This window comes from Leuresthes tenuis, unplaced genomic scaffold (assembly GCF_036924035.1).
Source record: "Leuresthes tenuis unplaced genomic scaffold, fLeuTen1.0.hap1 SCAF_8, whole genome shotgun sequence".
Lineage (NCBI taxonomy): Eukaryota > Metazoa > Chordata > Actinopteri > Atheriniformes > Atherinopsidae > Leuresthes > Leuresthes tenuis.
The window spans coordinates 8,773,293-8,786,347 of NW_027325362.1; the positions used below are offsets into that span (position 1 = coordinate 8,773,293).

General features: G+C 38.6%; 1 protein-coding gene across 2 annotated transcripts in view; it reads right to left on the reverse strand.

Moving 5' to 3' along the window:
* Positions 1–13,055, reverse strand: part of camkmt (calmodulin-lysine N-methyltransferase) — a 116,081-nt gene that overhangs the window by 15,272 nt on the left and 87,754 nt on the right. For both annotated transcript variants that reach the window (XM_072390692.1, XM_072390691.1), the window contains 3 exons: positions 12,959–13,025; positions 9,633–9,707; positions 1,999–2,062 (listed from right to left, as the gene is read on the reverse strand). In XM_072390692.1, the coding sequence (XP_072246793.1) occupies positions 1,999–2,062; positions 9,633–9,707; positions 12,959–13,025 (206 nt within the window). The remainder of the gene's footprint in view (positions 1–1,998; positions 2,063–9,632; positions 9,708–12,958; positions 13,026–13,055) is intronic.

The following is a 13,055-nucleotide window of genomic DNA, read 5'->3' on the forward strand; positions in this document are numbered from 1 at the left end:
ACATGAGTAGAGGACCTGTTTCTGAGTGTGTGTGTGTGTGTGTGTGTGTGTGTAAGAGAGAATGAGAAAGATAGTCAGGCAATGTGTACACATACATCGCAGCTATTCATATACTAAGAGGATTACCAACAGGTTCAAAGTTTCTTTGAAATCCTTCAGCTTTCAGTTTTATTTCATGTCGATCATGTTTTTATTGTTTTAATTAAATGAAAAAAAGAGGGATGCTCAAACAACCAAACATTTACAACAAACACATAATGCAATGCACACTGTCACACCAGCTAAAAGAACATAAAGGCGATGAAAACATCAAGATCACTTGGTTTGACAGATGATATTTCATCTGCATATCCAGTTGCTTTTGTCCCAAACCCTGCTTCCTGTCTAAAAGCAGCGAAAGCAAACAAACAAACAAAATTCCTTCCAGCACTAATCAGCTGATTAAGGGATTCCAGCTCTACGGATGGACCACCTTTGTCAGAAACAACAAATTAGTGCCATTAGATGGGACAAGTAATTGCTTTGTTAATTGTTTAATCAGCTTAGCAAATTATTAAATATTTGCCTTGTGCTTGTTGTGGCAGCAACAGTCTGATGGCCAACACTCAAATCATATTAGCCCCTGAATTATCTCCACTGGATTAAAGAGAGAGACACAAACAGACTTAACACACAGCTGTACAACAGCAGCCAGATGTCATGTCAGTCATTTGTCAGCTTTCACTATTAAACCACAGCAGCTTCTGCATTTAAGTGCAACAGACACATATTCAGGCTGCAGGTATTTGTTGCTTCCAACCTGAATATAACATTAGCTATATAATCTTTACATTTATTTGGGTTTTTCTATTTATCAGCAACACACACAAAAAAAAAAGGATTTTGAAGGTTGAAATAGCTGTCGACCCTCACCAAAACATCAAACCTTTCACTGTTGCCGTGGTAATCAGTGTATCAATGCTTCTTTTTTTTAATTAAATCATCCCAAACTGCCAAAGCAGCTCATGAAGTAAGAAAGTCACCCAACAGGTTTCATTACACAAAAACAAAAGTCATTATGTCATCAGTGCGGACACTGCGGCTGTGACAGCTTTACAATTTAGAAGCTACTCGAAAATAGGGTTTGGATTCAGTCTGTAGGAAAACCCTCAAACTTCATAACTAATCGACAAGTTGGCAAATGACCAGAGAGCAGTAGCTTTAAGAAAAGTGTAACACCTTAGCCTGTCTGTTCTATTTGGACTGACTGCCATGAGACAGTCACACATTGTCATGTGTAATCAGACTGAGTTCACTCATACCGATGGTTTTCATTAAATGTGCTCAGCTTTTGAAGCATTTCTTGTTGACATTTAAGCTCCAACATTTAAATTGTTCATTTAAATAAATCAACATCTCTTTCTAAAAACAGTGTGACAGCTGCGTTGGATTATCTAAAAAACATGCACTCAGCATTGTAGTTATGGTGAATGAGGTTCACATGCTGGTTACCATACCTTCTTCACTCCCATTCCTTCCCTCCTGCTTTCCTTCCATCTTTTCACTTCCAACTCCCTACTCATTTTTTCTATCTCCAATCCTTTTCACCGCTTCACAAACAGATATTCTCCATACCAGTCTGGCGTCCGAACAGAAAATTAACCCCTTCTCCTTCAGATGAATAGAAATCTCAACCCTATCTCTTCCAGCCTTGTGCTATTTCCCACTATTTGCTTTGGCTGTCACAGCATGGGGTCTTATCGTGAGGCCAAAAGGGAGAAGTTGCCTTTGGATTCATGATTAAGGGAAAGGGAGAGAAAGACTGAGATCAGAGTGATGCATTCAAGTTGCTTATAATAAGCATTAAAGCATTACATGATATTAATCCTGTCAGACTATCAATGTGTGTAGGGTTTGGGGCAAAGCCTAATTATGATTGAGAATAGGGCGAGGTGATTTAGAGGAAGGGGATAAGCAGAGATATATACAGGAGACACACAAATAGAAGCACACACTTACGTTGGGTTGCAGTAATCTCCTTATAGCATCAACCAGGCTGGCTCTGTACTGGTCGAGAAACAAACTGAGAGGGAGAAGAGGAACAGGTTAGAATGCATTCCTTTGATGGCAGAGCCAGATAAAGCTACATGCTATTTATTTTCTTTTGTTTACAAATAAATCCACCAGCAGGAAGAAGAGAAAAACAATTTGCATGAGTAAGATGCTCTCCCTTTTTGTTTACATTGAGTTTCCAAGGGTATTCACCTCAGTCTGCTGTCGAGGCACTGAGAGGAATGAAGAGCATCACAAAATCCAACGTGCACAGAAACAATCACCTACAGTAAACATGTGCAGAAATGCATGCTTTTACCAACACACATGAAAGCATTGAAAGAACACCTTGAATTGGGGGAATTAATTCCTGGAAAGCACACTCACACAAGGAGACTAAAATGGAGCTAACAGTGTCAACAAAACCAAACTGACTGCATACATGCTCCAACATATTGCACAAAAGTGCCTACATATGAATTATATCACCTTTGCCCTATGTGATCTTTACAGCTAATGTGTAACGATCACCATGTCAAAACTTATTCATATTTACATTTGTGCATGTCTACTGTAACGTGCTGCTTTAATCAGTATGAGTGAGTGTTTGCATGCAGATTCAACTGCAGTTACACAACAAAAGTCATTTCAGTGCATATAATTCAAATTTAAGTGGATTTTGGGAAGAAAACAGTCCTTTGTTTGAGTCACAAGTCTACTGCCTTGTTTTATTAAATAAAAATGTAGCTATTTTTGCTAAATGACTAATAATTACATCTTACAAATACACTATACATACAAATGCACTTTCTCTTTCCTGGTACAGCTTTGTCTTAAACGCCATTCCAAAATAGATATGTACTGATTCAATTACTTTAACTCATTAAATCATAAGAATTTTAAGGACACTGTGAGAACCCACAGTCCTTTGTGCATACTCATAAATGTCAGTGTTGTCACAGTTCAGTCATCCAGCCATCAGTAATTTTCCATTGATGCTGCTTCTGCCCCACTCAGCCTGTCAGCCACACCCACCTCGTCAGTTCACTCTACTCACCTGTGCACACAGCTGCCTCTCATCACATGCAATCAGCCCAGCATATAGTCACCAGCTCCACACTCACTCCTTTGCCAGATTGTTCTTTGCCATGCAAGTCTTTCCAGCGGTCTCCTGCCTGTCTTCCTGGTACCGCCCTCGTCTGTCCCTGATTCTCTGCCTCCTGGTAATTCCACCCAGCCTGTCCCTGACCAAGAACTTCGCCTCTCCTCTCCTGATTCCTGTTTGCCGGTTTCTAAATCGTTTGCCTGTCTGACAGAGTCTAAGTAAAACGTTGAACTTTTTACCACTGTCTTCTGAGTCCTTTGTACTGCAACTGGGTCCATACACCACCTGTTACAAGTGTATTAAGTATAGAGTGGAACCTCAAACCAAAAATAGGAAAAAGGCAAAGAAATGGTGGTCACATGTTGTCTTTAAAACCAAAATATACTGTGGGATGAAAGGTATATGTCTCACTCATTTCAGAAAAACAAGCACATTTCTGAGAGTTCCTGTGATCAGAAGAAAATGTGTGTTCAATACATACAAATAGTCTCAGTTTGATGTCTTTTTATATAATTAATGTCTTAAGCACCAACAGTGGCCCCTTGTGACTGGTTAAAATCTTATTATAAATAAAATGCTTCTTTGATGAATGAGATGGTAATTTGGATATAAGCAATCATGTTTCCATGATCACTTTCTTTTTGTTTCAGAAAGGAAGGTTGATACTCAATGTGTAAACAAAGGACCCCATAGCATGAGTAATACAAGTGCGTATATATATATATATATATATATATATATATATATACATACACACACACACACTGACTACAATCATTCCAAACAAAGTAACACCTGTCTATCTATCCTCAATGACAAATTTCAATCCATTACGCAAGTAAGTAGTATGCTGTGAGTGTCGATGCATGTGTGTGTACCTATTATCACAGATGAGTGTGGAGTAATTTGGCTAAAATGCAACAATACAGTGCAGATTTGATATAATCCTGTACATCCGTCCAACTGGCCAGCAGAGTTGCAATCTGGACTCAACCTCCGAATCATGATCTCTGACCTCTCCTCATTTAAAATCCTCTGATCCCAATGAGGTGCACATAACACAATCTCCCCACGGCATCTCTACTTTTTGCAACACAGATATGTTTTTTTTTATGTATTCATCTGTAATAAATACAGTTTGACAGCTAGTATGAGCATTGATAGCAGCAATTAAGATTAAACAAAAAAGAGAGAACCAGACAAATCACCTTTGCCAACTCTTACCACAACCAGGATGTGGGTAGACATGTGTAAAGTTTATTATTCTTCCAAGGCCAAGCAGAGGCGTGAAGTTTATTTGACTTGAAAGGTGAGAGGTTTCTGTTTAGTTTATTTTGCCACAGATATCAATTCACAGGAAAAGTGAGTGGCAAGCAAAACAAGGAAGTGAACTCTTTGGGTGGAGGTAACAGCTGCAATGCACACACAGACACACACATACCCACCGAGGCCAAGGCAAGGACAGAGTGTCATTCAGGGGGCAACGGTTTACCAGAAAAACGAGAGCAATGCTCACAATGGACAAATACTCAAAATGTGACAAGACAGATTTAATTATTAGAGGAATAGCAACTGTTAACTATGGCAGACACTAATTTAATCAGAAATTTATTCGGATATAGATGTTAAAAGTATGAAAAGAATTTTCAAAATTCCCCAATATAGAGCAACCAGATAATAAAACTATCGAAAAATGATTCCACCCTCATAAAGCTGAGAAACGCTAGTTTTAAAGCTAGCAGGCAGCACTTATTGGAAAATTACGAAATGAGTCAGTCCATAATACCTTTTAGTGTCAAATCATTTTTACTGCTGCTCACATTTATTCATGCAGTTTTGACATTAGGCAAATAATCTTATAGTAATTTAGTACACTGGCACATTACCAACATGTTTTAGTGTCTAAGTTTACTCTGTTGGTTGTTTTAGATATATGTGAAATTTTAATTTGACAAATGCTGAAAGTCGTAACTTCAATTAATGAGAGACATCTTTGCAGCAGAGTTTATTCTTATTCATGAGGTGCCACTAATTTCATACGTTTCTCTTTTGGCTGACAGGTATTTATTGTTCATTTTAGTTCTTGGTTGTTTTACTTTTGACTACATACGATAATGTCTGCAATGTAACATATTTAAACTAAATTATTGTCAGATTTTGTAACACAAAGAAGCATCTGTCTGTTACACAGTTTGATTGGCTGTTTTTCAGTCTCAGGCTCATACTGCCACATTGACTGGTCTTCCTCTTTAAGGTCATTTCTGATGCACCCAGACGGTCAGAAGCCTATTGTCTCACGCTGACCCCTCCCACCCAGAACAGCCCAGTAAACTCCAGTCAAAACTGACTCGAGGTCAATGGACAAAGCGGGGGTGTGTATGTTAGAGTATTGCTGCTATATTTGTCTGCTTACACACGTATGCAAACATATTTTCAAGGCTGCAGGGGTGAAACTGTTGAAACAAATGACATCATCTAATACCTGGGGGGGGGTGTCTAATGGTTAAATTCTGAGGGTCAACATGAATTACAGTATGAAAATATTCTAAAAGGTGTATGACTGGATACTTTACGAGTGTAGTGTTGTATCATCTCTTCTTTGTCTTATATCTAAAAATTTGTTAATTGAAATCATGTTCAGTATGATTTTATCTATTCTATTTTCTTTTAATGTTTTCTTCATGTACTGTATTTTCTTGTTCTTCTGGACTTTTTTGTGATTTAATTTGTTTCTAAATTCCACAGGAATTTTGTCCACAGTGCCACAGGAAATTGACTCTTACTGTGATGTGAGACGGGAGAACAAGCACATATCACATAAGGTCTGGAAAAAAACACGCTTTTGTGATTATGTATGCAATACTGCATGAGGAGACACTAAAACGGTTTTCATACGTCCATTGCAACCCTGACATTTTGTAGAAATGTTCAGGAGAACACTTGAAAACGCAAAGATTTTCTAGAAAGCTCCTATACATTTCTGGATAACTGGTGAGTGAGACAATGTGTGAATGTGGCAGCTAAACCTCTGGAGCATTTACGGTGAGCAAGTGTGAATGCTGGTGAGAGCTGCTGCTTCTCTGCTGACGTGTATGTCTCAGTCCACATTGTTTAAGACATCTCCAATATGTTAAAAATGTTGTATTAACATTACTGCTTTGACATGCTGTAAACAAAACGCAGCAGTTTCCACATCGTACTTTTTACATCCTGTCCTGACTCCTGTGTGCTATGGACAGACACATCCTCACCACAAACAGTTCCTCATATTTTCAGTCGTGAGAGTACAATCTCTAACTAAAAAAAAAAAATAAAATGTCTCGAAATGCACGTGAGAACAGTAATTATGGAAAACATTTCAACCAAAAACTGTGCCATATGACATGTTTTTACTTGTTCATGTTACTAAGAAGCATACTGAGATGTGTATGGATTAGAATGTGTTATTCTAATATTTCTTTTTACTTTAGAATTAGATATGAGCACACTTCAAAGATTCTTTCATGTAAAATGGTTAAACTCCAGGCTTTCTATATGCAGTTTGCATGATGCAGCCAATAGAATTTGGATTTCAACAGCTGAGATCAAATCACACTATTATCAAATTTGTAAAATATTGTAGACTGCCACTAAATGTAATGAAATATTGTGAGAATAAACACAAATTTAGATAAATGGCTATGAGAAAAATACCAAAGCACAGAGCAGCCCCACAGAGTATGTACAATACAATAAACATAAAGGATGAAAAACTGTTCTTTTTTGAGCCATCGCAAATCTTCAAAGACCCAGAAGCACTCACTTGTTTACCAATTCAACATCATCAATAATGTAACAGACTGCAGTTAAATATTTGTGACTTTCTACCTTCTGCCTCCGTCACCACACGGAGCGGTAAACAAAAAATCTTGTGAATGTAGTACTAATGTGTCCAGTTTCCCAACTGAATCTAGTTTGACAATTGGCTCTAAAATTAAACAAAGAAGATGCAAATGACGTTAATATGGCAACAAAAAGAAGGAGAAGTGCAGGCACACACAGACTCTCTCAAAGCAGATACACACACATACACAGGGCTTTATCTCATTGCCCACACATGGACAGATTTTAGGGAATGCAGACATGCCAACATCCCCGCCAAAGATTCTTTGCCACCCACATGCCTACTGCAGGAATCCCCTCTCCGCCTCTGTTTGTCAAACACATGCACAGAAACCTGAGGAGGTGCCCGACACTATTCCTAAAATCTGTCCTTTTTTATGTGAATCCCTTTTGAATCACTTTCTCAAACTTAACTAACAATGTCCATTTTCTGCATATGTGTAGTGAAGTTTTCACATCATGCATCACAACTTAACATTTTAACATAACTTAACATATTAACATTTAATATCAAGAGATCACACTGGACAGAACACTAACCTGTGGTTCAGATCACTTAGTCTCACATAGAGACTACGCTTTTAAGATCTTTTTCCAATGGTAAAGTTTTAAATGAATGAATATGCATGCAAAACCTTTTATTTTTCAATTCATTTTACCAATTTAGGCTGTTTTTTGTAGATATTTAAAAAAAACTAGGAAAAACTTACTTAACATTATATGTATGACAGGAAATGAGGGAAGACATGAAATGTCACAGTCAAATACTATCTCAAAGAGCCACTCCAACACTAAACAATTTAACTTTTGCATAATACCATCTTATTAACAAAGGGTTGAACATCTAAAGAAAGTAGCAGAAAATATGCGACTGAAAGACGGCATTACACCAAACTCTTCTTTCTTTACTCCTCTCCTCGCCTCCCTCTGATTCCCTCTCCTCTCAGCGGTGGATCCACTGCAACCAGTAGGAGCTGAAATTAATTGGAGTGGAAGTCGCTGCTGTTGACCTTTTTGAAGGTGATCATCACAATGATGTGCCCGTTAATTCATCAGCCATCACTCCTCAACCACTAGCACTACAATCATCACACAATCACTCACTCGCATACACATGCAGAAAAGATGGCACCACACAGACAAACATCTCCTGGCACATGCATGTGCGCAGAGCCATGGCTACAGTGTGGATCTCTGCTGAGATAAACGGGAAAAGAACCTGCAATATCAAAACTTCACATCCAATTTTCTGTGTTCTCACACAACCTGCTTCTATCTGTCACAGAGACATACACATACAATATGCACTAGTCTAGTTTAAAATACCCTCTATTAGTTGCTTACTCTCCTTCTCTCTCTGGGTGTTGTACCTGACTATTACTTGTAATGACCGTGACATTAAAATAATGATGATGCCATTTGCTAATGCAGCACTTAGAACACAAGCACACACTTATGCAGATAGACATATATGTATGCAAGCTGATTTTATTCAGTGTTCATGAAGGTGGAGAATGTATTTCCTGCTGGAAGTTTCTGTATAGCTGCCTGCATGAGCAATTGAGATGTCAGGTGAGACCCCACCCAAAAACTGGAGGAAGACCAAATCATGTCATCATAAAGCCCTTCATTATGTTGAAGCAGCAGACTAATGTAGTGAGTTGGTCAGAATCCCTGTGTAAGTCCTGTTAGGCAAAATGCTCCAGGCATTCAAGACAAGAATAACATTTCTCAACCAAAAACTGAAAAGATTGAGGAATTCATTGTTTGGAGTAAATATCACCATTTAAACACTTGACTCTCAGGCAGCACTGCATTAAAAGTCATCACAATTCAGAGTTGAAAATCACTTTGTGGGCTCAGGAACGCCTCTGAAAACTATTGTGGGTGAACATAGTACATTACGGTATCCATAAATGTAAGTTAAGCTCTACGAAGAGAGAAGAAAACATATGAAAGTACATATTTTTGGACACTTTTTAGTTTTACACAAAATTTCAATTATTCATGAATCAAATTTTGTCTTTTAATCTCCATTTCACACAACATGTCACCTTTCTGGGGTGAATCTTGATATCTGCCACAAAAGTAAGGTCACAATCTCTTTCAAAGATGATGCTTGCCTTTCTTCATATTTTTCAGTGCATGTTACTCTAAAAATAATGATGGTAACCTATAGACTAGCAATGGAGGGGAAAAAAATCCTCATTGGTCACAAGATCTGCATTTCAATGACCGATGGGCTAATTGTTATGTTTATGTTCCTCTATCTCTCCATTTCCATCTCCATTTCTACTCCTCCTACCATCCACCCTCAACTCTTCCTTTATCTTACTGAGTCTCCTTCCTTGTCAAGGCGCAATTATTTGCAATTTGCCTAAGTCATCCATTTGCTGGGACACCAAGCATGAAAACGAGGCAATTTGGTGTAAAATGGAGGCAGGCGGGCGTCTAAGCATACGTATGTATGAGTGTGTGAGTGTGTGGACAAGGCAGGGGAAGTCCAGACACTGGCAGGGGGCCATGCATGGACTGTCACACAAAAGTGAGAACAAATGTCATAAGCGCACACACAAAGAAATAAATCTGTTTGTGTGTGTGTGTGTGAACCTACCAGTCTGCACACATCACGATATCAAAGTGACCTTCTAGAGCTGAAATATCCATCTCACAGTCCCACCTCACCACCCTGTAACACACACATAAAACAGATAAAAGTTTAGTGTTTGCACAGTTGGTGACAGAAAATGACCAGTGCTGATAAAACACCACGTGGAGCAGCTCTTTGTACGTCTGTTCTTCATCGTCCTTCACTGCTCTTCTTCTCTCCAAAATGTTGAGCTTCTTGCTGTCTGACACTTCTCTCTCTGAAACCCCCACTGTTTTTCTGCCTCAGTAGAGACTTGGAGAAAGCATCGGGGAGGGAAGACGTATTGTCTCTGAAGTAAAGGGAGTGAGCTTTTGACATGACACTTGGCATTTATACCTTGTGAACACACACACGCGCACACACACACGCACACACATATGGGCCACCTCTATGCAGGTTGCTGTCAGCATGCTCCTCTTCCTTACTCGTTCTCATTTTGAGATCAGGGCCAAAGACAATGGTTGATTTATAATACCAGAATAATGGTTTAGAAAAAACGTTTTGTGTCAGCTCTGCCTTTGCTTCCCATGCATGAGCACGTAATCAGCCTACAGTACATTTTAGAGATGTGGATGAAATTGATTCTCCTGCAAACTGTCCTCAAAACAAGCGTGCTTGTTGTTCATTTTCTTCTATAGTATGTTGTTTTTCTAAATGGAGATTAATTCAGAAGCACGTGTAGTTGGCGAACTCAGTGTGAGCAGTTACAAGCATTTGGGCTGCTCACCGTCAGCCTCTGAGGAATCCTGTAGACCCTCTCAGACTGAAAAGCATGACAAAATTTATATCACATACGCAGCTAGCTTGTTTGCTAACATACAAATGAGGCCTGCAGTGTTGCCTACAGAGAACATTTTGAAATATTGTAATATTGTAAATTTAACATATTCAGATGAATGGCTATAAAATAAAGCTTTCTGAAATGTCAGCATATGTCTGACAGCATACTGCAAATCCTTGTTATAGCTGCATCAACTGGTTCATCTGACATTGTGACGTTAAACAGCTATTCCACGTTATATTATTTATAAGCCCCCTTTAATGTTTAGTTAGGAAAAACTTAACCCCTACCCAACAAAAATCAAGTATACTAGAAGTATTGTGAGACTTACAGTACAGTGAGTTAGTAACTCTATCCGATATCAGGCAGTTAGCTGCAATGTGGTCAAAATAGATTTCATATCTTTTCCATATTTGAAAAACTGATAAAGATTGTTCAATCACTGCTTTAATTTGGGTGTAATGCAAACCAGTGTATGATATAATCACTTCCCACAGAGCACATCTGCAGTTCATGGTTTCCCATTGGGATTTCATATTTTGATATCAGTAAAGCAGTGAGGGAAAAAACTACTCTTTTCCCTTTGCATTTTGTTCCTTTTTTATTATAAGATACACTTTTCTTTTTTAAGCAGGAAGTCACTGTCTTGTTAGTCACTGGGCTGGTAGGTTTCTGTCTTTCCACCAGTCTCAACAGATAAGATGTGGCAACTCTGTCTGCCTCCTTCACAGTTACTGGTCACTAACAGCACTCAGTCAATCTGCAATGAGTTTTTGTACTAAGGTCCCAGAGGCTGAGGCATTTTTCTTTTTGGTTTGGTTCTCAATAGTTTTCGGGCTGTATTGATGCTGTGTAGCATTCAAAGAGCTGAGCTTCCCTCTCTATCTCTTTTTCCACATCACTTTCCCTGTCTCTCATTCACACTGTCAGGCAGATTGGGGGATTATTAATTAGGCATTTTGAACACTCAGTAAACAAAACATTAGGCCTTGCTAGAAATACAATCTCGATTCGCAGCAGGATGCCCCAACACACATGCAAACACACACATATGCATGAATGTGCACACACCATCACACGACATGCCCCTCCCTATCCATCCCCTTGTACAATCGCATCATGCCCTTCGCCCTCTCTTACAGCGCAGAGATGACAGCAGGCATAATCTGAAAAGAAAACAATCAAAGTAATGTAGCCTAATTATACGTTTACTTTTTCACTCCATCTACCACTCATGTAAATATGCACAGGAAAGAGAGACAGTGAGATGGAGAGACGGAGAGAGAAGAGGTAGGGGAGCAAAGCAGTTAGTCAAGGGAAAATGCTTTTTTGAGACAGGGACAACAATTAACTTCGTTTTAGCCTGTCCTTATACCATCTGATGAGGTGTGTGTTTGTGTGTGTTCTGACTCTGGTTTCTGGATGAGAAATCCCAATTAAAGGGGGTCATGTTTATTTGATGATCCCAATCTCATGCTCATATATAGATGTTGTACTCCAAGTACTGCTTTCACAGTGTGTAACTAACCAATGCTTGATTGTTCTCTGTCATCTATTAAAACTAAAGAAATCAAAATGTTAAAAAACTGCAAATTTGATCAAGATGAATATCTAATGTAACTTTGTTCAAATAAAATGTGATTAATTCATACAAGAGATTGATAAGCTATGGTGATAAAATGTGTTGTCCACATTAAGTTGGTCAAAATCATCACTTACAAATATTTGACAAAAGCATAAATTGAATAAAACTGTTTCTCCAGTTAATCGTCTGCAAATGTCAGCCTGTGGTTGTGCCAAAGGAAAGTTCAGGGAGTTTTGTCAAGAGGAAGAGTTTGAGGAATGTTACATTAAAACATTTTGCTTGTAATTACAATGAGGTTTTTGAAAAATGAAAGAAGAGAAAACAACAGGCAGTAGATAACAATATGGCATTTGAAGATCATCTTACTTGTTAGGAGTTGAAAGAAAGAGCAGAGTAAATTATATATCACATTATGCACATGTTATTCACCAAAATGTTCCTCTCCCGGGCAGTTTCTTTTCTCTAGTGCCGCATATGGGCTTTTATTTCCAGCGCCACCTGGGACTGAACCTCCACAAGTGTGCATCTGGTCATTACACTGTCAAAGCAACCAGCTTCACAAGTGTTGGACTCCATCTCAGAAGATGCATAACAACTGGCTGAGCTCAGTTGAGAAACAAAACAGCTTAGTGTAAAACTATGTTTTTGGTTTATAAATGGTGGCCTAAAACTCGTAGTTCTGTCATCTGTGTCCAAACATATTCAAACTATGCTCATAGATCTGTGAACGACCCTCTTCAGAGAACAAAGTGTATGCAGGAACTTTGACACATGGAAACACCTGCACATTGTGTGCTTTAGCGTCTATTCTAGAACATGATGGTACCAAAAGTAGTAACCAGTTAAGTGATACTATCAACTGTGAAAGAAAGAGTGAGTATAGTCAAACTGAGCCATGCCAAGAGGAAGATTATGGGACCTCACCTGGAAGATACATGTGTTGAGCCAAACTTTCCAGCTTGCCTGTTTCTCTCAACCAGTGCTCGAACATCTGAAGTTCTATGGTCAAGGATTAATTAGA